This window comes from Oxyura jamaicensis, chromosome 2 (genome assembly GCF_011077185.1).
Source record: "Oxyura jamaicensis isolate SHBP4307 breed ruddy duck chromosome 2, BPBGC_Ojam_1.0, whole genome shotgun sequence".
Taxonomy (NCBI): domain Eukaryota; kingdom Metazoa; phylum Chordata; class Aves; order Anseriformes; family Anatidae; genus Oxyura; species Oxyura jamaicensis.
The window spans coordinates 108,333,675-108,361,218 of record NC_048894.1 but is presented as its reverse complement, the minus strand read 5'-3'; the positions used below and the strand labels follow the sequence as shown (position 1 = coordinate 108,361,218).

The following is a 27,544-nucleotide window of genomic DNA, read 5'->3' as shown; positions in this document are numbered from 1 at the left end:
AGTGTCAGTGGCAGAAGTGTAAAATACTGAGAACAAGCACAGCTTTCACATGTGCCTGGTCCTGTCTGTTTCTAGCCCATGTGTCTATGTGACGCTCTACATGTCTACGTGATGTTCACTGTGCCACCTTGATTTGAAACCACTGGTTTAAAATCACTGGGCCAATAAAAACAAACAAAAGCAAAATACTATCAAGTACTACAAACTTATGTTGAATCCATTACTGAACTGCCACATTGCAGTAAGTAATTAGCTTCTTATTTAGAGAAATCCCTTAAATCAATTCATTGGAGGACAAATAGATAATGTACTGGCAATAGATGTTCCTCAAGTGAAGAAACCAACACTTATAAAGAGTTACAAAACCTTATGTTAACAGATCTGTGTAGTTTGGTAATATTGTAGTAATATTATAAGCAAGTAAAACCCAATTCATCAGGCCATTAACATAACTATGATGTAACTTAGAGCGCAAGTTTAAGAAAAAGGATGGTAATAGTTTAAAACTTGTGAATTTTTATAAAATATTTTGATTTTCAGCAATTTCAAAGCATATTATCATCCACAATTTGCACAGACCATTTAAAAATGTTCTGCTTTCTCCCCCTTGCTTAATTCCTCTGTTTTTAAAAACGCTGCATAAATAGTTAGTTTCACTGTTTTCCCTAACGTCGGTCAACTTGTCTTTTGTTTGTTTTGGTAGTTCACATAACAGGAGAAAAAGCCAGTTAAAACAATAGGAAGCTATGCCTGTAGGAACACAAGAAATGTCAGAAGCCACAGAGTAGGAATAATAGCAGAATCTAAAAATACAGTTTCTGAAATTACTAGACTCAAGCTGGTGGTGTGACTGCAAAACCTGAGACTATTTAAACAAAACAAAACAAAACATAGAAGAGCTGATATTTTTGAGAGATTTCATTTGCAAATGTGACAGATTTAAGTCACTCTCCACCACTTGGAAATCTACAATAAGTACTTTAATTCTGCATCAGTGTCCTGGATGTGCAATACAGAAGTTGCCCAAGCACAGTTTTGGATGATACAGTAAGATAATTAATATACATCATAGTGAATGTTTAGCTTCCTTCTGTTTCAACAATGTAGGACTCAATACAGCTTTCTTGGCAATTCAAGTCACAACAGCATTACAAAGGTTTTGGATCAACATATCCTACAGGTAAAAGGAAGGAGACTGTTTTACTCACTGTAGGAAAATGCTCTCTCTGCATAGCTCTTTCCTTCCTCTCAAATCTCAAAAAATATATTCAGCAGAATTACTATTGCTGTCACCTTTGAACGAATGTAGCTAAAAATAAGATTAGGGAGAGGCAATTTTCCACAGAGTAATGTCCTGGAAGGAGCCTGCAAGTTCATGACACATTACTAAGATTATTTAAGCTTGATTAAGGACAAAAAATAACAATAAAACAGCTTCAAGAATCCTGATTCACAGCCTGGTTTAATGGAGAGAATCTAAATGGCTCCACCGCATTCTGTCACCCCAGAATTACGAGATGTTTAAAGGTTGTTCATCTGAACATGTTTTTCATAAAGCTACAAGAAAAGTGAAAAAAAAATCCTGTCTACACAGCCCTGTTATTTTCCTCATGCAAGAAGCCAGAATCCTTCAGAAACTAAGGGACAATGTAGCAAGCTTCCCTATGTATTATTTCAGACAGTTTTCTTTCATACTGATTCATTTGAGATAGATGGTTGGGCCCTACTTTGTAACAGTCAGTTCTTTCTGACAGCTCTGGGATAACTGGCAACAATTCATTCCTGATTTTTTTTCCCTCCACAATCAACATAATTTGTCTTGTGATTTAAAGATTCTTGCATTTCAGACCCTGAAGTCACAAATCACAACAGGGCAGAGATTCTAAACACTACTTTCTTCCTAAATATTTTGAATTTGTCATTCTTCAGAACGAAAAAAAAGGTAATAAATTATGAGAGAAATACATCGTAAAAAAAAGTAATAGCACTTTTCAGGCCAGCGAGAAAGCTGGGCTCTGACAAGTCTTTCAAGTTTGATTCCAAATGTTCTTCTAGAACGTCCTGTTCTGCAGTGCTGAGTATGCTCTTCTCAACCTTACTATCCGAATGATAAGACAATGATAATTAAAAGTGCTTGACAGGATTTCCCACTTTCCTGAAGTATTTTTGAGTGTTTTTCTTGCTTTTTCTCTCCAATTCCTAAATTTAGCCTCCAAACTTCTTTGACATTCAGGACACTGAAAGGAATAAAAAATACCCAAAAACCTACCTTAAAGTCTCAGAAAGTAATTCTTTTCCACCCCATTTTTCTTTTCTTCTTGACATTTTTCAAATTATTTTCTGACATATGAATAAATTATTACTTGTCTCCAGCCAGTATTGAAAAGCATTAGAGGCTCTAGGTAGGGCTGGAGGATTTATTGTCATGAAGAACTGAACAATTTGATTCCAGAGACTCATGGTAGGGAGAAAAAGAGCCTATAATTGTTCTAAGCATCAGCTTAACAGATGTGTGCACAATAGGCAGGAAGGTTATTCTCAGCAGTTGCCCTCTTGCGGGAGGAAAAGGTCTGAGTAGAAGGTACTGCGCTGCTAAACAGTGAGCCTGTGGCATACCCCATTAGCTACACAATATAGTAGTTGGTATCAAAGATTGCTGCTGTGAAAAAAGAAATCAACAACATACTGCCTCCTGAAGATGAAAAGCAAAGGAAAATAAGAAAAAGAAATAAACCTTGCAACCCCCCAGCTAATTAAATGCATTATCGAAAAAAAAATCAAAAGAAATTATCAGTGGAATATATCACAACCCTTAGCTGTATTACTAGTAGTTGTTAGTTGCTGCTGTGGGAATGCCAACATATTAGGAAATGGAAAATCACACAGCTTCTAAGAATGGATTAAACTCTAAGGAAGCTGCTTCTGTACGCAGAGCTTTCTGGATCCTCTTTCTGCTTGTTGTTGTGAGACCCAGTTCCAACAACTGGCATTGCTACTGGGATATGTGATCATTTTGAACATTAAATACCATGCTAGAATACAGAAAAAAAGTGTAAACATGTAGGAAAAAAAAAGCTAATACACAAAGATAGAAGTAAAACCTGAACCCTGAAATGTCCCCAACATTTACTCAGACTGGGGCTTGTAAATCTATGGGTAATTTTTCATTTGCTACAAAAGCAAGCAACTTAATGAACAAATAGGTTCTAAAGCCCTTTTGCAGCACAGAATGTTAAATCCACAACAAAATGGTTGGTACTCCTCATACCAAATTCAGTGATAGCTATTAGAGCTAGAAACATGCAGAAAATGAACAGATACCTTTAAGCTCCAAAGGCTCCCACTGGGCAGTGCCTGGGCAGTAGTAGCCACTAGCATGTGATGAGAGGCAATGGACTAACAAAATGCAAGAGTTGTATCTGCAGCAGCAAAAGCTGATCCTGACAGAGTCTAATAAACTTCCTTCCAGTGAGTACGAGGTTGTAAAATGGACCCCTCTCCTAGTGGTTGCTGCAGTTTCCAGGAGCAATGAGGACTGTCTTCACTTCTTACTGAAGCAAAACTTGCTCCTTGCCATTGTGACTGCCTACAACCTTGGCACTCAAGGATAACTAGTGAATATGCCTGCATATAGGAGTTGCATTTTAGCCCTCATTTTTTATGGATCCTTCAAAACAAACCTGGGGTGAAATATTTTTTTTTTCTTATTAACAAAGATAATTGTGTGGCAAAAAAAGCCAAAAAGCAATGATTAATTTTGAAAATACACTGTCAAAAAACTACAAGCCCATTATGTAGCAGAAGTCACTCAATATACTTATGAAAGAGTAAAACAAAAGCCAAATAAACCAAAAAATAAAAATAAAAATACTGGGAAAACACAGTACAAGCTAATAGATTAAAAAGTTGAGGAATGTTCTTTTTCCTAATGAATCCATTTAAATGGGACAAACTAGCTGTTAGTAGAATAACTTACTGAGAATTTCACAGCAGGAAGCAAAATTACAGGGTTACTAATGCTCTGCCAGTCCAGTGATCTGATTATCTGTAAGTACATGCTATTTGCTCTTGTAACCATGCTAGAATCTGGAGTTCACAGCAGAACTCCCTTTCAGGAAAAAAAAAAAAAAAAAAAAAAAAAAAAAAAATTTTAAGTTATATAAAATACTGCAGTTAAATGTTATTTTACACTATAAATATCACCGACTGCAGGCAAGGGTACATCTCCGTTACCTGAAATACTTTTTTTCTCTACTGAGTAAGGCAACATGCCCAACATTTTATCAACAGGAATTTATAGGCACATTATTATGTGATCATGTAGTCATGAGCACTCAGCTCTATCAGTCTCTCAGTTACCTTGTAAGACATTCTTCAGTGGTCAGCGGCTCTAATAACACGGACACTCTTTTATGTGACCAGGTTTAGATTAAGGTCTCACTTTTTCATATATATATTATGTATATATAAGTTTTGGTGTTTCTAAAATAGCCAGCATACCAGAAAGAATAGTTATAGATTCTGGTTGTGTTGATTTAGTCAAAAAAATCATATCAACTAGCAAGATAAAAATCTCATTCAGTCCTTTTTTTTTTTTTTTTTTTTTTTTCTTTTTCTTTTTTCATAATTGCAGAACCACTGCTGTGCAGCAGTGCAGCTGTACGCTAGGGTCATTTATGCCCTCCCCAAATGAGCTAGTTTCTGAATTGAATATACTCAGTTGCGGATAATCCGATTTGTCAAGCACAGTCTTCACCATATGCTTGTTAAATATGTATGCTAGCAAGTATTTAACTTTTACTCACCCTTCCAGGAGTTCCTAAGGGTTTAGTGCCTCCATGGAGGCCAGTGAAGACCAGAACAGAGCTCTACTACCCAAACTTAAAAACTCAGGCAGTGATCATGCAGTCTTTCTGGAATTGCTTTTCTCAAAGTAGGTTTAGACATTTGTTTTCTACCATAAGAGATACACTTCAACTAACTTAATTACTTTTAGATGTTTATACAGGAGTATGCTTTTATAGGCATGGTACATATGCTTCTACCAATACTCTGGATAATTTTAAGGTCTTAGATAAAACTGTGGTTGAGGTATCACTAAACCCTGTGGGTCCAACACTCATCAACGGCTACCAAAGGCATACAAAACAGTCCTTCGTGTTTTAAGGTGCCAATAAAATTATGACAAAAAATAATCAGGTCATATAATCTTCTAATGCTCTAATTAATATCCTTGCCAGTCTGCTCAAGAAACCAAAGCAGGGGAGAGGGTAAAAAGTATCCCAATCCAACACATTTATTCACCTTCAGTGAAGTCTCCAATAGGCCTGCCACTGTAAGAATTAGCATAGTAAAAGGCAATAGACATTTGTACTGGCTGAGCTTGGCCATAAATGCTTCAGTGTTATTTATTAATTGCCAGTTTCTAGCTGCCATACTTCAGTATTAATTTTTATTTGTCGCTTCTGCATATCCCAGCCCCAGATGTTTTGTGTACAGGAGAACCTCAATGAAATTAAACAAAACCCTGTAATGAGCTGAAGAAACACAATCTTGCTTTAATGACTTTATTTGATTTATAGTGTTGATGCAGACTGTGACGGTATACGAAATGCACTTTCTAATTTTAGCCTTACAAATATTAATTATTAGGTAATCTTCAGCAGGGGCTATATTGTAATTATACAGCTATGCTGGCCTTCCTGATAAAACCTTCCTGGAAATCTCTCTCGCCTTGGAAAAATACAAATAAACAAAGCTGCAGATGAGCTTTCAACAAAGTTGGTACCCATTAAGTATGCTAAGCCAGCAGGCTGCCCAAGCAAGGAAGCCTGAGGCAACAGTTACTCTTACATGAGGCATGGAAAAAACCTCTCCCTCCATTTTAGTCCTTATTTTAGGTGGTTCCTCCATGGTGGCAAATTCAGAGATGGGACAGAAAGAAGCCACTTGTTTGTAGGGGCAGTAATTTACTGATATATAGGTTGCAAAAAATGACACTTTGTAAGCAACACATCTACCAGATTTTTAATCTTGAACAACAACATGCGTGGTTGCTCCTAATTACCAGCTACAAACCATGCCTCAGAATATAACGTGTATATCAATCACATGCACTGCCTGTATTTGAGCTGTAGCTAGTCCTCCATTTCTTTTTTCTTTTTGTCTTTTTTTTTTTTTTTGGCCTTTTGCACTGATACTGCCTTAAAATCCAAAGAAAGAAAACAGTAGGCAGCCACAATATTCCACAGTAAGCCTCCTCAGCTAGACTCAGGTGGGTTAATCAGGCCTGAGCTATGAATTCAAAATGTGTTTTTCACGATTTCCTCACCTTAGATGGATTGTCAATGGGAAACAGATCTGACTGAATCTTGTTAGCTTGACATTTCAGGAAAACACTGCTCATAAAGCAAGCTGAAATGCTTTATTGGGACAAATCCTGCCCAATACAGCTACTGGCAATGTAGATGCTTTCTACTGTATCCTTCGTTCAGAAAAATACAGCCTTCTCTCATTATCAGCTAAGGGACAGCGCAGTGAATAGTAATTGGCTGATTTTCAAGCACAAACTAAATGCTACCTGCTTCCAGCCAGCCAGTCAGCAAGCACTGCTGGCTGCAGATCGCCCTCTGTGAAAACTGGCTTTCACAAAATGGAATTTTTGAAGTGCTTTCAAGTCCCATTAGCTTCCAATGAGGCTTAGACTGCTAAATGACTGAGGTGCACGGAGAAATTTTATCTACAGCTCCCAAGAGGCTGACCAGTGCTCTGACTGGCCTTCTATACCACCGCCTCCTACATTTAGAGGAGTAAGCATTAGATCATCCACAGGATAAAGAAACAGTGGAGACCAACCTGTAAATTCCCCACCTCTTTCCACATGTAAAAAGAACATAAGAACATTTGGCCTGTAATAAGCCCTTCACAACGTACAGTAGTCATGAGCCACAGAACTATTGTTTCATGAAATGTATGCAAATGTTTCATAGACAGCTGAAATTAAAGAAAACCACTAAACTCCCAGTTTAATATGGAGATGTTTCAAAAATACCATTTGAGCAATGACAAAGCTGGTAATTTTAGATATTTTTTTCTTTGAAATTGTTCAATTCAAAATCTAGATAATCAGCTTTGAAATATATATTCTATATATATGTGTGTATGTGTGTATACACACCAACCGTTGCCTAAAGCTGGATCATTTCTCTTGTTGGCATTTCCTCTGATCCTACTCTGCAGTGCTTCTGTGAGTAGTCAGAAAGTTTTATGGGTGCGTGGTATTTATTCTCTGGAATATCACACAGCATTTTATTTATTGGTACAGAACTAACCAGGCTGGAACAGCACATATCTCTATGCATTATTTCGTCTGTGTTACGGTGCCATCTTGAAATCCAAGTCCGGGACTGGAGCTCCACTGTAGTGGGAACTGCCTTGCATATTAAATGCACATGAATACAGACAAGGTTGTTCACGTCTCTCACAGTCACAGTCTAAACATGCCTGGAGAGACAACAGGAAGCCAGGTAGGGCCACAATGAATTGGACAGGTTTGGTATAATATACAGCAGTTGCAATATGCCTTGCCAGCTCCCTTGCCATTTCTGAATAATCCTAACTGCCCATTCTCCACATTAGTATTTCCACCATGTTCAGAAAGAAGTCATGTACTTTTAAATCTGAGACCAGGTTTGGCAGGTGCTATTTAAGACATTTTTGTAGAGCTGGTAGCTAATGCTACCAGCTAACTTTCCATCTAATAAAGTGTTACACACTTATTGACTGACGTTTCTCCGTGGCTAAATTTCCAATACTAGCTCAGTTTGTCCTGTATCAACGAAGTAAAATGAAAATGTCATACGATTTTTCAAAGAATAAATAGCATGTTCCCATAACACCTTCTGATTACTCACAGAAGGACTGCAGATTAGGAACAGAGGAACTGCTGGCCACAGAAATGGTCCAGATTTATCCAGTTAGTCTGAGATTAGGCAAAGCTGAATGCAATAAAAGCTGTGTACATAGTACTATTGGCTGTGCCTGTGTCATAATACCATTCAAGAAAGCTGCTTTTTCCGATCTTTTTCTGATCTGATCTTAAAAATATAAAAATAAAAATAAATCATGTCCATCCAGTATAATTGAAAACCTCTTTCTTTCATGTGATTTTTTTGCTACACAACATGGATGTTAAATGGTCCATTCTTCATTAACATTTTTTCAGACTACAGTAAATCCAGTAACTTCCAAATTTTGCATCACAGCAATAGGGATAGACCATGCAGCACCCCTGGAGGCTAGGTTTTCCCTAGTGAGGGCTATAGGGTTACATGAATAAGGCCAGAGTCTTAAAGCTTTACCTTGTACAGCTTTTAAGGGAGCACTGCTAGGCAATGACTTGCAGAAAGTGTTTCATTTTTTTTCTGCTGCAAAATACTTTGAGTAACAGTACTTGTAACTAGAGGCCCTGAACTACTTTCCAGCGGAGTACGCTGGCTATACAGCAAAAGTTGGTCTCACTCACACATGGACTCTCTTCCTCCATGTGCCCTTTTGACATTTAATTGCTTAAGTACAGTCAAGCATGTCAGGAAAACAACAGGGGACTCCTAGGAAACTGAGACACAGGCTCAAATTGAATCAGATCAAATAAAAACATGAGATGTTGGCTCCCCATCTGAAGTCAAAGCTCTGACTGCAGGATTATTTCAGGAGCCTTGAGCCTAAAACCTGATCTTTGTCAAAGCAGTCCAACAGAAAGTTTCAGTTTAGCTGAATCAATGCTTTCCAGTATGAAAACTTTAGTTTCTGACTAGTGTATTCTTTTAGTTTCTAATTTGTGTATTTTTCTCAATTAGGGTGATTTACAACATGGAAATAGAAATACCTATAAATCACTAAATAGTCCATCTGAGCTTGGGATGACTAACAAATATGGAATTATTTTATGAAAGAAAATATTCTGCCTGTAACATTTTCCAGCTTGCAAGTCTTAGGTAATTGATTTGTTGGACTGGGCTCTTCATATCAACTTGTAATGCAGAATCAATTTTGACGATGGATGAGAACTTAAGATCATTTTATCCCCTTCAGTAGAAGGTTCCTTAGGGAATGGACAAAAGAACATAATTAGTCTTTTCCATTTCTACTTTCTATTTTCATGTTGAGTCAATCATAAGCATCGGGATGTAATAAAATCATCACTTTTCTTCAGCTCAAAAATATGAGTTGATTCTGGCTATCTGTTTCTTTTATTTTTCCCCAAGGAACTTATTGTGAAGGAATGTTACTCATGCTTCTGAGTAAGATAATTCACATGCTGTATTCTTTAAACTTGTGCTGGAAGTTTAAGTGTATTAACATGAACACTCTACCCAGATGAAAAAACAAGACAATTTAATCTACATTAAAACTTAAGTAAAAATGCTAGCAAAACCTTTCTTTCCTTTTTTTTTTTTTTTTTCCTTTTTATTTTTTATTTTTTTCCTTTTTTAAATATTATCCTTACAGGTATCTCATGAGTGAGATGTATTACTATGATATATTTTTCTAGTTAAGTCTGGGGAACATTGGTAATTTATTTTTTTCCTCAGTCAGTCTAGTATTTTTTTAAATATCTCAGAAGTCATTGAAATACTCAAAACCCAACAGATTCTAGACATACCAAGATGCATGTGAAGGCAATTAACAAATAAAGGCATATTGGTTAATTTTCCTTTTAATTTCAGGATAATTAGGGTAAAAATGAAATCTGCCTGACAACAAATTCTCTCAGCACCATTATTTATTACTGCTTTGAGGAGCACACTGGTTATTTTCAGCATTTCATGTAGGAAAGGGCAATAATAATGTTTTAATTCTATTTTTGGTTATATTTAATGGCCCCCCATCTGCAATATGCGATGTATACTGTAAACAAGGTCTGGATATATGCTTAGTGCAGAAGCAGTAACATGAATGTGCTTGCAACAGAATGAGATTTAGCAGCAGCAGAGAGAATCTTCACAAAGTGTACATGTGAATATGCAACTGCACGGAAGAATACAGATGCACAGGGACGAAATTAATCCAATAACCCTTTTTTTTTTTTTTTTTGAAAGGCAGTGCTTCAAAATCATCCAGACTCTCATCTACATTGGTGGCATTATCAATGGAGAGATTTCAGTTTCCACCAATGGATTTAGAATAAAGATGATAGGTTTCAAAGATTTTGATATAGTGAAGGGAAAAATAAACTGCCTTATTTGTTTCTGGATACATTTGTTTTTGAAAAACATTCTGTTTGTGAATTTGCTGTATCCTTTTCTTTCAGCAAATGAGAAGACCAAAAGCCTTCTCAGACCTGCTGCTAAGCTTCCTCTAGGCTGCTTAAGACTGGCTGGAAAACAGACTTCATAGACAAAAAGATGCCTTGACTGTGTGATTTTCCTGACAAACTGCATTTCTCTGCTCCTTCTTCTGCCTTAGCATTAGACTTTGTGACTTACAGGCATGTTAAGAATACTCCACTAAGAGTGTTGGATACCTTTCCCGTCACGTCCAATTTATGGTTGATTCCTTATTGAGGATGGACACCCTATAATCAAACATCAACTTTTCATAATTTGCATCCCCTAAAAACATGGACAGATGAGGTACATTTGTAAGGCTGACACTGTATAAATCTTCCTTGGACAAAAAATGGATGCACGGATAGTGCATGATCTCAATAATTAAGAGTTTGAAAAGCAGCTATACCAGTAAGTGTCAACTTCCTGAATGTCCAAAGTGTGTCTGGCTCTCAAGAACAGTTTGCTCAGCTCTTGAGTGTCAGAAAGATCATAATTTCCTTGTTTGCAGAACATATTTTATAATCTTATTTTTAAAAAGAAGACAAATATATTACTTTTCACAAAATCTTCTATTTTATGTAATATGACCTCAGAACGTTTCTTTTTGCCTACACAATTCATCTATTTGTCTACTTAACTACTGTAGTCTCTTGTTTTTCTTACTACTTAATTCAGATAAAGTCTGTCATAGGTATTCTGGACTGACTTCACAGCACAGAAATTAAACCAGTATCTTGAGACAGAGTTCTAAAAATGCTCTGAAGACCTTTATATCTGATTTCTGGCTGCTCAGCCTGTGTGTGGGAGAGGATAGAAAGATCATTGTTTTCTTCCTCTCTAGCTTTGAAAATGGACATAAAAATCATCAGCAGTAGGCTCTGCCTAGTATTGGATCCATCAGCACTTTTCCTGAGATCATGCTCTTCCACTTTGTCACTACACAAAAACTTTGCAAAGTGACTTGCTGCAACAGAGCCTAAGCCAACTTTTGATCTGTTAGAAAACCATTCTAGTTCTGCATTTAGAGCCTTTTAGAGCCATTCTAGTTCAGCTTTAGAGCCTGCTGAATGGAGAGCAACAGGGGCAACTCATTCCTTATTTTGTCAAAACTACTAAAGAGCTGATTAATACGAAGACAGAAAAATATGGAGTCACGAAAAAGTTGAAAGACCAACTGTCCTAACACAATTATCATTAAATTTCCTACAATAAACAATGAGGCAGGGAGAAACTCAGCTATTCTCAGGTACCACAGTATGGCAACTGTTGGAAAGTGCTGACTTTGATAGTTAGCAGTTTTTACTACATACTGTGAGAATCACAGAACCACAGAATGGTTTGAATTTGAAGGGATCTTAAAGATCATCTAGTTCTAACCTGCATGCCATGGGTAGGGATACCTTCCACTACACCAGGTTGCTCAAAGCCCCATCTAACCTGGCCTTGAACACTTCCAGGGCTGGGGCATCCACAGGCTCTCTGGGCAATCTGTTCCAGTGCTTCAACACCATCTGAGTAAAGCATTTCTTCTTTATATCTAAACCTTTTAGTCTAAAACCATTTCTCCTTGTCTATCAGTACACCCCCGATAAAGAATCCCTCTCCAGCTTTCTTGTTGGCCCCTCTTAACCAATGGAAGGCCACTATAAGGTCTCCCCAGAGCTCTACTTTTCTTCAAGCTGAACAATCACAACTATCTCAGCCTCTTTTCATAGGAGAGGTGCTCTCCTGTGAAAACTCAAAGCTGAATGCAGTACTCCAGGTGGGGTCTCATAAGAGTGGAGTAAAGGGGCAGAATCACCTCTCTCGGCCAGCTGGTCATTCTTCTTTTGATGGATCCCAGGATACGGTTGTCTTTCTGGGCTGCAAGCACGCATTGCTGGCTCATCCAACCAGTTTGTTATGTACTGGGTGGACCATCCATCAAATCCACATCTGTCCAATTCAGAGAAAAGGATGTTGTGCGGGACAGTGTCAAATGTTTTGCTGAAGTCCAGATAGATGAACCTGGAAAGGTTCATCTGAAAGGAGAACTTTGTCTTCTTTTTCCTCAACACTGGTAAAAGTATCAAAATTCAAAAGCTGCTCAAAAACTGAGATTGTTATCATCAGCCTTTGCTGGGAAAAAGTAATAAGACAGCTCTGGTGAATTTGCCATATGGTTTCACAGAATAACCTGTAGATATCACTTCCGTATGTAAAGGGTGTATTACTTCTGTATGCATTTGGGTGTGAAAAAAGGTAACTGCTTTGAAGGACATGTCTCAGAAAGCCTTGCCAATTCAATGCAGCACTCAAAAATGGGTTTATCTCCTTCACTGAAGATGTATGGCTTCAACCACTTTTAATGTTTTGATGATTAGGAAGTAAAGAACACCATTAAACACAGTTGAATCTTCAAGATTAATATAGGGGTACAGAATTCACTCACTTTGTGCACATATCAGAAAATCAGTCTGACTATCCTACACTGTGAAAAAAGACAGCATGTATAAAGCTGAAAAATTGTGTAGAATTATCTTGCTCTGTTGTTTTTCAATTCTCCCTCAAGTAATTTCAAATGCTAATTTTCATCTGGAGGCTAAAACCATGGCAGCAAAAGTTTCTCTGTAGAGATAAGTGTGGTGCTTCCACACTGCTGTAGTTCTGACAACTTTCTGCTACATAAAAACAAAAAATGTGCCAAGGAAGTTGAGTACCATTATTCAAAGCAATATTTCTGCTTCAGATGCCTGAAAGGGAACTTTCAGTTCGAAAGAAAATGTATTTTTGTTTCTGAAAACCCTTATTAAAATGTTCACACAACATATACAGTAGTGTGTGGAAGAAAGATGCATTTGGCAGAAAAGAGAAAGAAAATGAAAGGGGTTATTACAGTGGCAAGTTTATGCTGCTGCAGTGAAGACTGTATAAACACTTCCATTGTAAATATTTATTTTCAGAAGTTTATAACTTGTACTTAAAAAAACTTCTGACTGAAACTTGATGTCTGTCTCTATAACCAGCAATATACAAAGTGAAACAGTTCACTATCTGCTTTACAATTAAATACAGACAAGAGGGTGAAAGGCTTAACTGAGGTATTAAAACTCAAGCTTCTTTATTTTAAAAAGTAACTTTTTACAGTCATTAAGTATGCTCTGAAATACTTGCAAAAAACATCTTAGATTATGCTCCTGGGTGTGCTGCAGCAAGCAGAGAGATTCAGTGAGCCTGACCCATGAGGATTATTCAGAAGTCAGAGATGCTGGAATGAATGTACTTCATATATAAAGACATGCAGCTTGCATGTGAGTGTCTGCTGTTTCACACATGACTGATCTGCTTGAAAACTAGCCCTGGTAGAAATAACAATGAGAGATGCTGTAGCACTGTATTAACAGTCTATTGTCACTCATAATTTACAGTTGCTGGTGTAGTAATGGAGGAAGCATTACAAAACCTTTGATAGAGACTTGCTAGAAGAAGCTAAGTCATAGCTGAATTACCTAGGTGAACTCCAGAGGACAGAGAACATAGGAAACAAAAAAGATTTTTCCTGCTTGGTAATCAGGGTTAGACATGCAAGATCAACAACTGCCATCTGATAATAAGAAAATCCAGCAGTGTGTGTGGAACTAAGTACTGTATAGATATTCAACATATTGCTCCCAGTAAAGGATCTAACTCCTGAAAAAAAAAAAAAAAAAAAGCTACCAGTAAATTGAACAAATCATAACAGAGCTTGACATTCTGCTACGAAATAATTTTAAAGAATTATATCCATGGGAACAAGGGATACATAAAACAAAGCACAGATTTTTAAATTGCACCTGCTTGCTGGTTCTGCATGACCCAATATTCTGGCTTGTGACAAGGGATTCTTTTTAATCATGGTGTCTGAGGTGCGGATCCCATCTGTTGATGCCAATTATAGCAGATCACCAAAAGTCTTTACTAGCTGTAAATTCAGTCTATCAGCCACATTATACTTACCACATAAAAGAAAAATGATGTTACTTTTCCAATCCAAATTGCACACTTTGTGTACGTTACTTTTACAATGGAAGCAAAACCTTTTTTGATTACTTGAGAAAGCCTTCATTAGGTATGTCTTTTAAAAAATGCTTCTCTCCCTTATTCAAATCAGCAGCAGATTGCTGTGAATACCAAGGTGGAAGACACCAGTCTGTGTGTCAAACTCTCGTTAGTATGGAAGACAGTAACACTTTAATAAACAGGTGATTATGCAACTCCCAGCTCTGTTAAAAGCAGATTGGTAATCTATTACAAACTGATTAAATTTGCCACTTTTTCACTTCAAACAATTATATTTGCTCATTAACACTTGATATGTTGAATGCAGCTTAAGAAGAACATAGGAAAATTAAATATCAATCATTCTAAGTCCTCAGGGATTTAAAACTGACTCATGTAATGATGTTTTCCTTCAAAGAACAATAGGTATTTGCACCTGTGAAAGATGTGGTGGAAGAGAAAAGGAAGAATGGGAAAAGCTATTTTAAGATTGATGTAAAGTAGACATCAAGGGAATTAAACACGTAGCTTAACTGTTGTGCTATATTGATGTGTTTATACATATCTGTGTGAAAATGTGTTCTAAAACAGAGAATGAACATCTTTGGCTATATCTGTGAGCTATGGCAAATGACAGGCTTACTAGCATGGAAGCACACAGAGGCAAAGTCTTTTTGGCATGTGAAACAAATACCTTTCCTTTCACAGTTAATACAGAGCCTTAAAGGAGTTTTAGAGATTATTCCGAGTTACCTTATCACCTTTGCAAAAGGCAGAGACTGCTGTGCAAAGGCTTTGTCAAGAAGCTGGGATGCAGAGAATAACAATAACTAGTCTTTACACAACAGCATCTATCACAACATTGCAGACAGTCACATATTCTTTACATCATGGAAGATGACTTGTTTCTACTTCTCTTATTCTCCTTCTTGACTAGACACTTCTTGCCACCGTAGCAGGAAAAAGGTGTGGCTAAGAACCTGTTGGGACTTGCTAGTGGATATGGCACATAGACTTTCAGTACGGTATTGCATCCAATACTTTTTAAAACCTAGTGTACAAAACCCTCAAGCTTGGTATTTGTTATGCAAGTATAGTGATGAGTGATAATGCTGCCTTTAAACCTGCTTCAGATAGGAATGACATACCAGAAAGCTGTCAGAAGGATCGGTGAACGTTCTGATGAAAACAACTGTATTACACACTGCAAGTAAAATGCCAGCTATGTATCTTCTCATTTTAGGATTCAGCTAAAGGTGAAAAACAACAGCACCATCAAGTAAAGGTTAAATGGAACAATTCACTTCTTCTCAGAAAAGGAGACTGTAAGGGCCTAAAGTGAATTAAACACATGCTCTATTTTTGTCCTACTTTTGTTGCTTGCTTATATGTAGAAAGACTGTGAAATGACAGATGGGGTGGGTGGGTAACAGAAGTGAAAGATGAAGCACGTTTAATGGCTCAAGGTCTAAGATCTCCAATTCTAATTCTGGTCCAAAAGTGTAAGATGGCGGTGAGGCAGTTCTGCATCCTGCCCCACTGTCATCTGAAGCAATAGCACCTCATCTGGGACTAGCCAGAGGTGAAGTACAGAAAGGCAGAGATATGTAGCCTCCCACGGGTAAAAGTAGGGACTGGGGGCTGCAGTGGGGTTTTTGCCCCGCTTAGGGTGCGAATGAATTCACAATAAGAGCTCTTATTTGACAAGGTCAACTTTTTCTCTGCATTGATAAAATGTCATTAAAAAGTATATATCACCCCTAAATCCAACACATAGTACAATTATTCTGAGTATATTATTCTCAGTACTCTAGCTGGAACTCTTAGAAAGATGGACATGTATTGAAATAATGTACATGGGTGTAGCTCAGCTTCTCCAGGACAACTGAAAAATCCAGGAAGCTTTGTCACAGAGGAGAATTCCTCTGAGCAGTGAAGGAGCAATCAAATTGTCACACAAATGCTATCTTAGCATAGGAAAGAGACTGGCATGTTGTTCAATACTGTGATCAAGCAGTCACAGAAGACTCTTCTTTCCCTCCTGTTGCAGCTCTGAACTTGACCAAAAAATATGTAAGAACTGCATCAGAATGGGCAAATATATCTTGTTGGTTCTTGTTCACAAGCAAACTTTTAAAAGATGGTCTGTAAAATTCTCTCTCTAGATCCTTTTGAAGAATGCTTCCGCAAGAGCAATGTGCCATTGGGTCCTCTACTAAAACTTGTCAAATAAAGTATTTCCCAGTTTAAAGACCTGAGGCCTAGATATCATTGAATACAAGAATATACATTTTCTTATCATTGTTGTCACTCTTAAGTTCACTAAGTGTTTCCACCTTGATTTCTTTTTTTTTTTTTTTTTTTTTTTTATGAGTAACAAGATATTGAGTAACTTCTGCTAAAAAGGATGTATTTTTCTTTTCTACACAAAACCTACTTGAATACAAACATAAAGGACTACTTACTCGAAATACGTGAAAATAAGATAATAACAATCCAATTTGCTTGCTTTTACCTAAGTGTTTGAACCTATTCTGTCTTGAATACTGACCTCTTAGCTTCTCACAGCAAAAAACAAAGTGTAAGACACTTACCTTGTGTAGCAATGTAGTGATTCGGCCTATGATAACCCTAAAATAAATTGGAAAAAAATTGTAAGCACCTTGTCTGTTGCTATTAGTGAAACTTCATTTAGAGTAGTTTTCAACAAAAATCACAACAATAAGAGTGACATATTAAATTCAAAAATTCTTTCCAGCAGGGGAAGAGCAAGAGAGAAGCAAACGTGTTTTCTGCAAGATACTGAAGTTGCATCCTTGTACATTAGGGGACAGAAGTAATATGTTCTTTAAGTCTCCTGTTGGATCTGCTGAACATGAACAGCATGAAATCCTTTCTAGCACTTGCAGCTAATGGTGTGAGATGCTGATGTAGGCTGATACATACCTTCAAGCTATTGCTATTTATTGAAAAGTCTATCCCTTTTTTAACAGCTAACGAATGCTCGATTTGCATTCAGCCCTGGGAAGGGTGGTGGGATGTTCACTCTGTCCTCTGTGATTTGTTTATGATTTATTCCTGAACATTGAAAAAGAGGGCAAATTCTCTGACTAAATGGTTTGGTATGAATACACTTGTTCATCTCTAAGCAGGAAAAACAAATCAGTTCCTTGTTTCTCTGATGGCAAGAGCAACTTAAACACAAGCTGGCTGTGCAATAAAGACTAATACTCCATGGATCTTCACAACATTGAATAGGTTGTCAACAGAGAACAATACCACTTTTATTGTGTTTGAGTTTATGATGTGATGGGAGTGTCACCAAAGGTTTAGATCATTCACTAGTATGTTGATGAATTCAGTTATACCACTTTTAATCTTTCTGTAATGGTTAGGTTCCATTGTCAGTCAACAAAGGCAAGAATTTAAAGCTGAAGCTTTCATGCCATTGCAATTTCTCTGTAAAAGAGCAAGAGGGACTGTAGTGAAGCAAGGTGGGAAAGACTCAATGCAACTGAAACATACTTTGAATATTACAGAAAACATAACAAAAATTATAGAACTGATTTTTCTACATGTTATGGAAGCAAAATCTGGAATTCTACAAACTGAGAACTCTTCGGATAGCTACAGAGTTGATTTTTTTTTTTCCTGCCGAGTGTTATCTAATATCCCTAGTGGCTTGGATTAAATGATTCAGTTTCTCAGTGAAAAAAAAAAAAAAAAAAAAAGCATTGGGAAAAATAGAGTATAACCATTGCCCCTGTCTCATTTATGCACAAAAAAAATCATAGTATTAACACGTTTATTCTGACAACACAGCAACAATAACCCCATGCAAGTGAAAAATAGCATCTGCTTCTGTAGTAGTAAACAAGCATTTCCAATGGAAATCTGTCTAGCAAGATTATAAATGAAAAATGCTGTGTTTTATGCTCAAGTTGCTTTTGGAAGATGTTTGCAAACCTCCAGACTTTGCAATGAAGCCATCTGCTGGGAGGAGGGAGAGATTCTTTTTTTTGTTCTCACCCATTATGTTTTTTAGGGCTATACACTTTCCATACTCCTTCTTTTCTATTCCGCTCATTATTTCCATAAGCAAAAAAGGGTTGCTATGCTGCTATTTTATCAGTACCTACAATAGGCTATTGTGCAAATTCTTCCTCACATCTTTTAATATTTTAGAATGAGAAGCAAATCTGACCCAAGAGCACACTAGTAGCCTAAAATGAGAACATTCCTGAGTGTTGAAAAAAGTTTGAAAGTTAATTCAAATGTAGCTCTTCAATGTAAACTCTCTCCTTCTTTTTATGACAGAGATTACTCCCTTCAGATTTTAGTGAGATGTCTAACTAAATGCATTTCCATATCTGCCTTTAGCTTCTGGTGGATGTGTTATTCTTTCATACAAAAAGGGGCTGAGCAGAAATCTAAGTTTCACTTAATGGTTCCTGAGCGTACTAACAAACATCAGTTGAAGGAGTTATCCTCAGACTTACAACTTCAGATTGCTAAAACTGAAGTAAACCTACTTTCTTGTTCAGCTCTTGTTCCTCTAGTACTTCGAAAAAAATCTCTTACATTCCTCTTTCATACTGGTGACTAAATTTAACTGTGAACCATGACACCATTTTTCAAAGATGTCACTGCTGAACAAGAAATCTTTAGCAGACACTGTTTCTTACGAAGCAACACTTTGCCAAACATCTAGCATTCCATGTAAATAATAAAATAATTATCTTTGCTATCCATAGATTTCTGACTTTAGACAGTATTGACTTTCTAATGATTTTCAATTCTACTTTTGAGTTCATTCTTTCAACCAAAAACACCTTGTCTCTTAAAGAATTTATTCTAATGTAAAACATAAAGTTAACACGATGCAGAATGAACAAAGAAGCCACCTTCAATAATTAAACAACCTACATATTTAATGAAATGTCTTGCTTGCATTAGAAGTACTGGTTAACAGCTGCAGAATATACTTTGAAGGCAACTTAAAAGTGCAGAGATGACAAGAGATTGCAAATCCCTGCATTAGGCATTACAGAGTTTTGTCACATTAATATGCAAACAGCTTTCTTTTAAATGTGGAATGATGCCAAGTTGTTGACAGAAAGTGAAAATAACATTTTGTTAGCCCAGATAAGCACCAGCAGGCAAAGTAGCCAAACAGTGTTGCTGGCAAGATTTCAGTCTATTGGCAGTTTGAGGAAATAGCTTCTTTCATTTGCCTATTGACAAAACCTTTGAGGTCTTTTTTTTCCTTTAGTGAACACCTAGCTTTCAAAGAGAGCACTTTCCAACAATGTTTAGCAGCTGATACTAGCTGTGATATCTACTAATACAAATTATGAATAATGCGAGAATAATAAGAGCTGACTCTTTGAACACAATGCTAAGTTTGTTGATGACATCAGTATACGCACATCAATATAATTTCCATTGATGTAATCGGAGCTTGTTTCGCCTTCAATGGGCTGCAATCTCACTCGAGAATGGTCATCTGAAACAGGAACAAGGGAGAGAAAAAAGCAATTAAATACATGCAGTAATGAATATGACATCAGAATTTTACTTTAAAATCAATCTATAATCTCATTATTGGCAAGTTCATGATTGTTTTGTTGGCCATGAAAAGATTGTATTGACAATGAATCTTCATTTTGGCCATTCATGAGGCTTTCCAAATTGCCTCTGATTTTCAATTTGAATGCCTTAAGTATTTTTAATTTGCAATCCATTGCAATTATTATTATAATATTTTGCCTTAATAATCCCCCATACCTTTTTTCAGCAAAATAATTAACATTAAGTTGTCTAAGTTTTACTCGGTTGTAAAAGTTTCTGCCAGTACTCAAGCTGGAGTCATTCTACAAGACATACTGCTACCTCACAGTTTCTAGAAAAACTCATTATGTTTACAAAATGGGAGAAAGCAAAATAAAGTAATGACGAAAGACAAGCAGTCAGATAATGACTTTGTCACTGAATTTTGCTCCTTGGTGGTCATCTGTATCTATCCAGGAATCCTACCTGTTAGCAAACACTTCCAACTCTAATTTCCAAATTCCAATCCAAAACACCAGGGCATGAATTTATTTCTTGTCAGCTGCCTCATTTACTTTATGATGCCACAGTGGTGATTATGAAGTGCTAGAGGCTACATACGCTTCATAAAAGCTTCTCAGTATGCTGGTAGGGCTTCTTCCTCTCTGAGAATTTGGAACATGTTTCTCTTGGTTTATAAGTGACCAAGCACAATGGCTTCACTAGAATGCCGCACAAGTTGTTGATAAAACAACATTTTAAAGAAATTTAAGGGCATGATGTCAATGATCTCAAGGATGGAGACATAGAAAATAGTCTCTTTACTGCTGCTTTATTTACAAGTTCCTCCTGCTAATTAGATACTTATATATTATTGGTTTTGAATGGCACTTGTTAGCTGACTTACAACTGACTACAGACCTTATTGATTGTCATTATTTTCTTGTAAATAAAATAAGCATTAGAGCACAAGAGAAACTTGCCACCCATGTTCTCAATAGCTATTTTTTTCAACCTCAAAAAAATCCAGAATGATAACAAAAATGAATGAAAGAACATAAAGGAGTTTAAAAAACTTTTTTTTTTTTTTTTTTTTTTTTTTTTTTGGAAGTAGTATAATACTTGCCCACGTTCTGGAGGAGGAAGGAGAGGGAAAGTGGTTCTTAGAATATCACTGTTTCAGAATTACAAGTCAAAAGATTTTCAAATGGGTGAGTAGGAAAGGAAGAGGAAAATCCTTGATTTCAACCTCTTTTATGATCTAAGTCTCATTGACTACAGATCTCAGAGCCTACTCTGCTTCTGTGGGATTCCCCAGGGAGAGAGCAAGGGCATACATAGCTGTAAACCAAATATAGTAAATATGTATTTTTTTTGCAGCTTTGCAGCTCTAGATTCTACACACCTAGTATATTGCTAGTTTGTTATGATTATTTCAGCCAACTGTCTTTGAGAATGAGTTTTTCCAAAGAAGTTGGGATATTCAAATCAATTAAGTTCATCAGGTCATCCTTTTCAGCCTTTTTATTCAGTTTTCAAAGACTAAAAATTTATAGAGATGTGATCCTCCATTACATAACCCATGGCTGCCTGACCTTATCAAGCTACTATTATTCAAGTGCTGTGCTATTCTCTGCTTAATTAAGCTATTTATCAGTTTCTTCAGAACAGAGGTTCAGCTCACAGGTGCTTAATTCTAAAAGTCCATCTTACTTAAGAAAGATACTACATTAGGAACTTTCTAATCTTCTGACATGGTTGCTGTTTTTATGGTTTTGGGACCTGATCCAACTTCTATTGAAGTAAACAGACTCCAGAAATTAGGCTAGTTTGGATTCATTGCTCATCCATATTTTCATCATTTCATGCATCATTTCCTTAAAAGCATTCTTACCAGGACAACTCAGGCTAGTAAATATCTCCACTTTTATATTTCTTGCAGTACTTAGGGTCAGATTTAATTGTCCAAACACAAGCACTCATGCCATTTACACAGCCCAGGATATACAGACTTTAGCTGCCACTATGGAATGGCACGAGTCTCTTGTGGGAACTGTGTCACATTTTTGGTTCTGCACAGATGTCCTAGGTCACCTGAAATGGCACTGCTATGTTTAGACAACTAAATCCTGTCTTTAATGACTTGTGTATCAAGAAACTCCATATTGGGCAAACCAAGCTTAAATTTCCCATTGGGTAACTTTTTAAAAATGACAACTTCCTGTTATTTCTTTTAGACAGATTTATACCACTGAATAATACTCAGCACTATCCTTTTTTATTATTATTACTTTATTACTTCTATTATTTATTCTTTCCTTGCAATTATTTTTGCTTCAGATTTTGCAAAACTAAGTTACTTCATAACTGTATCTTCATATAACCTTTTTGCCCTTTTTTTTCTTCACGTACATCCTGCATTCTCACTTAAGTTCCTGGGAATTCTTCAAATAATGGACAGCTCAATACCCTTTCATTTGCAGTGGAGCTGGAGTGACTCCCCTTTTTTATTGCTTTGAAAACTCCAGTTAATTCCTTGGTGCATGGCAACACTTTTTAACCTGAAAAAAATTATTTAGTCAACAACAAAAAATTCTTTCTGTGTGTACGCCCATGCTTATGTCAAGTAAGCTTACGTCTTAGTAAGCCTAAGAGGTAAAAAATCCAGATATTCTTCAAACATGTACAATAATTTTAAATAGCCTGTACGTTAACTGTGTAGATTTTTAGGTTATTTTGTTCCTTTATACTTTAGCTTGCTCTTAACATTTTTGTAGCTTTTAAATACTCTCTTTTCCACTGTTATTTTGTTACCCTCTATCAAATTTAATTTTGCACTGATCACTTAAGCTTTCAAAATGAGTTATGTTAGAATTCATTTGTCTTTATAGAAAGCGATAATAGATAATGAATATGCACATTTTAATCTTGCTTCCATCACGTTACCTACAACATGTGTATGCCAGTCTGCAGACTGTGAACTCTAACAAGCCCCTTGAGTAGCCAGTTGATTAGCATGCCTAGCCAATGACACTTCCTTGGGAAGTGCCTTGCTGATTCTTTGCAAATCAAGCCTTTTAGAATTGTCTCAGCTAAAATCTTTAGTTGCTTTTAAAAGCTGTGATCAATATCCTCTTCTCATTCAGTCAATGTTGAATTAGGTAAAAATAAATACATAACCCCTTCCATCCTGAAATTACCTCAAGATCGCTCCTGAGGAAAAAACAATAGATTTTACCAAAATCCATGTATAACTCTACACAGAAGCAAATTTTTTCTTGAGTAAAAAAAGATTCATTTAGCAGATTCATGCCATTTTTTTAGTTGTTAATAAGAAAACACAAAGCCTTTTGTGTTCAAAAAAGGAGGAACATGTTTTGTGTAGGGGACTGGACTGTGGTCATGATTCAGCTTGTTGAACAGAGGCTCACAAGTTGTAGCTACTTTCATACAGTGGGTAGGGCATGCTTGTAGCCAATTAAATGCACATCACTTGGGTAATGTAAAGCATGTTGCCATTTTGACAAGCTTGTGCATTGCTGGTAGCTTGGTGCTTTTGTTTTAGTTCCCTCAGAGAACAATAATGACTACAAGCAATAATGTAACAACAGTATCTTGGGGAAAATTTAAACAAAGAGGATAAATGGACAGAAAAAAACTACATTAAACTCTGCAGAAAAAATATACATTTCACTATAATCATATACCTATAATCTGTGGCATCTAAACTATCTGTATTTTTAATTCTTTAAACACAGCATAAAAAGGCAATTTAGTAAAATGCTTTAAAAGATAAAGCCAATACTTTAAACAACTATCTGGGATGAATCTTCAAAAGTGGACTGCTAAAACTGTACTCTTAGACTCTAAGCCAAGCAATCATTTATCAGCTGAAAACTACACAAAGTAATTAGACAGTTAACTAGTCCATTTGCATACATCTATTTAACAGATGACAACCTGCGGGCAGTTTCAGCCTCTCTTTTAAGTTACTGCCCTTTACTCTAATTAATTTTAATTTTAATTTGTATTATAGACACATAAATAGGAAATGTTATTGATAATTCCATTTAACTCTTTCCCTTTGCTAAATACTGATGACATTAAAAGTAAATTGAGATCCAAATGATCACAGTAACATTTGCCCTCTCAGAGAGCCTTCAGTATTACTTGTAATTGCCATTGATTTGTGTATCTAATATCTTTTACTTGTTTTCCCTTTGCTACTCATCACTTCCTTTCCTCAGACATATAGCACTATCAGTCTTGTGTTTACTTCAGCCAAAGGGAGTCAAAACGAAAGGCAATGTATTATGTGACATTAAAGAGGGGACTGAAAAAGCTAAACACTGACTAAGAGAGAAGACCTATTGTTCACAGGCTTGGATTGGAAATAAGAACTTCACAAAGGAAGAGTAAACATAAAGCTGGAGAATGCTCTTTGATGTTCTTTTTTACGCCTTCAGTGCTTTTACTTAAATGAGGATAGCCATCATTGCTATATTGCTATTTGCATTGCTGTATTGCTATAGGCATTGCTGTATTGCTATATCCTCTCAAAATTGCAAGTTAGTTACACTAAAGATTGATTGCATAGAAACCAAAACCATGCCTAGTAAACCATGAAGGGCAAACACCTTTACATATGCTATAGCCCATCATGATATTCACATTTCCCTAGAAGATTTTATTTATTTATTTATTTTTCAGTAAGTAGCATGGTATTTTCTGCCTTGGTGTTCATTTACAGCATCTCTTGACACATTGTTTTGCAATTTCATAATGCCAGATTTAGGGGTCACTCACCAAAGCACACTCATCCCCTAAAGTTATTTGATTACCAGTATACCAAATCTTCATCAAACTTAGCAGTTTCAAGTAAAACAAACATACTCTGTTTTTTTTTCTGTAGATTCCATCTCGCATTAAGAAGGTAAGTCAGGATGGCTGTCTCTGTTATCAAGGAATGCCTAAGCAGCAGTATTGTCCATTCCTACAACATTCAGAACCATCCAATCATCCAAATATCCAATGTCAAGAGATCAACCATGAGACCATGGGTACTCTTCCACTAAGCTGCCAGGAGCAGTCTGGGAGCTGTCAGAGTTGAGCATTGGTTAAAGATGTCATTCTCTATTAGCCAAATGTAGATCACAGGATGGGAGGTATACAGGAGGCTAGTAGAGAAAATCCATTAAATCTGACAGTTTTCTCAAAAAAATGTAACTTCTTCCCTCACTTTTTTGTTCTTAATTAGAGAAAAGCAATATAAGCCTAATGTGAGCAAGAGGCAGGTGGCCATTCTTATCCAGTTCTGAAAGGAAGTTAACACAGTGCACAATTATGTTGTCAACACTTACATGCAATGATATTCCCGTATCTATTTTTCATTCTGTTCTCATCTTTCTTAGCTGAATCCCACGGTGCAGACTGTCCTTCAAAGAAACTCTAAAAAAGGAAGGAAAGTAACATTAAGAAATGCATGCAGCAACAGTTGCCTTACGGATAAACCAAGGAGAAGGGCAAACAGTACTCCCAGGTGTTGTTGTTAAAGTGTCAATTAACTGATTCTTTCACTGAGCAAAAATGCAGTTCTCCTATTTAAATGGTTTTTACACATAGCTCCAAATGTTATCTAAAATTTGGCATGAGATTATTTGTGTAACAGCAAGAAGAATTATTTGCATTTGAAATGCCAGTGGACCTTTCCAAAGTTGCATGCTTGCAACACTAACAGTCCTTCACTTGTGCTATCCAGATTCTTTGTGTAGTTCTCTTATACACACAGCTGAAGCTGAAATAGCTCCATCATCAGTACTGGAGTTGCTCCAGTATTTGAGTGCACAATTACACACTGTACAAACTGCTTTTATTTTTCATCATATCCACAATTTTTAGTTACTTCTTGGCAGACACTTCATGCATCTAGACATATTTTTAAAAAGTTGGATTTAACTATCATGTATGTGTCTTTTCTACAAACACAATTTATACCAGCAAGATGATTTTTTTTTTTTTTGTCAGAGAATAAAAATATGATTTTGTGAAAGATATAATCTATCTTATATTCACACAACCTTTGTGCTATAGTTAACAAATTCAATAAAAATGAGAAAGTTGAAGGTGCTCAAAATATCTATTTACATTAATAAAACACAGAAGCTAGCAAAGGGACAGCAAGCAAGCCTGTGACATTCAGCATTTGCACAATTTCTTAATGTATGCACTGCATCTGTAAGCTGTTTAATGTAGATGCATTTTATCTTTTCATATTGAAACATTCGTTCTGGGGTAAAAATATTTACTTGCCAAATGAACCAATGGAATTCTACCAGGACAATGGCACACCATAACTCATGTTTTGATATTTGAACTGGAATGATCAGTACGATTTCACCTTTGATTCAAGAGGAACATGAATGCACATGATTTACTTTTCGTTATCAGAAGTCAGAAACAGCTAACTCTCAAGCTAAACAGGGAAAATGTAGGGAAGCATGTGCCTCTCACAAGACCTCAACACTTTCTGGGTGGTTTAAAATAGATAATGTCTGTGAATAGATAATGTCTGTGAATCTTTGCCCTCGTATTTAAAATGCATTGTTGCTCAAATCCCAGAGTTTCCATTAGTAAAGCGAATAAGGGTCAAAATGAACCCTTGATCTCTTGCTGAAGTCAATGGAACACGGAGACATTTGATGTCTAAAGTAAGTTTTCTTTTAATATGTTCACTAGAGTGGTGATTTCCAACTTATGAGTTGATAACTCCTGGGAATACAAGGATTGCTTTTAAAATATTTGTAAAGAATAACTTGAGAAAAACAGAAACCTTGCCAAATGGTTTCAATTGGTGTGCCCTACATCCCTCTGCACTTCCTTAGCACACATTTAAAGGTTTACAAATTGAAATGGACTAAAACCGACTACTATTAATAAGTTTCTTCATAATCATGGGACATCGCTATTGGGAATAGCGCTGAGAAATGCAGTTACCTGCCAGGATAGAGAAGTGGAACCCTGTAAATCTTAATGTGATTTACAACTTTGTTGCTGTTTGCCAAAAATGTCAGTGATTATCTGATTATTTATTGGCCAATGCTGTCTTAAGCAAACCCTTCAACCCCAGAGCACCCTCAACTCAATCTAGGTGGAAAATACTTTTGCAACAAGCCAGGGCACACTGAACAAGGAATTGCTCTCCATGGGCAAAGACAATGACCAATGTTGCAATTTCTTGCAGAGTTCATACTTACTCTCAGACAGCAATGGAAGATGAGCAATTAACACAGTTAAGGCAAAATAGAAATGGAAACGTTCAGAAACAAAGCTCCAAAGGCTGAACAAACAAACTAATCATTCATCCTATCTAGACATTGGCCAGCTATCTTATTCAGGATTTTGCCTTTCAGGCAGCTAAGATGCAGAAAATTCTAGTTTTCTTACAGTCCCTCTCCTAGAGGCTAGTTCACAGAATGGATACACAAGATATTGGCCAGCAAGCGGTTTTGGGTTTAATTCACTAATTCACTATGTGTTGTTACAGAGGAAGAGTACTGCTACAGCTTCCAAGTCTACATCTTGAAATATGGAGGGGTCAAATATACTCCCAGGGACTTCCCGCTTCTCCATGTCCCACTAATGAACTT

General features: G+C 36.5%; 1 protein-coding gene across 11 annotated transcripts in view; it reads right to left on the bottom strand.

The window, feature by feature from the left end:
• Nucleotides 1-27,544, bottom strand: part of PTPRM (protein tyrosine phosphatase receptor type M) — a 480,584-nt gene that overhangs the window by 35,306 nt on the left and 417,734 nt on the right. For all 11 annotated transcript variants that reach the window (XM_035316805.1, XM_035316797.1, XM_035316798.1 and 8 more), the window contains 3 exons: nt 25,259-25,346; nt 19,778-19,854; nt 16,943-16,979 (listed from right to left, as the gene is read on the bottom strand). In XM_035316805.1, coding sequence (XP_035172696.1) covers nt 16,943-16,979; nt 19,778-19,854; nt 25,259-25,346 — 202 coding nt within the window. The remainder of the gene's footprint in view (nt 1-16,942; nt 16,980-19,777; nt 19,855-25,258; nt 25,347-27,544) is intronic.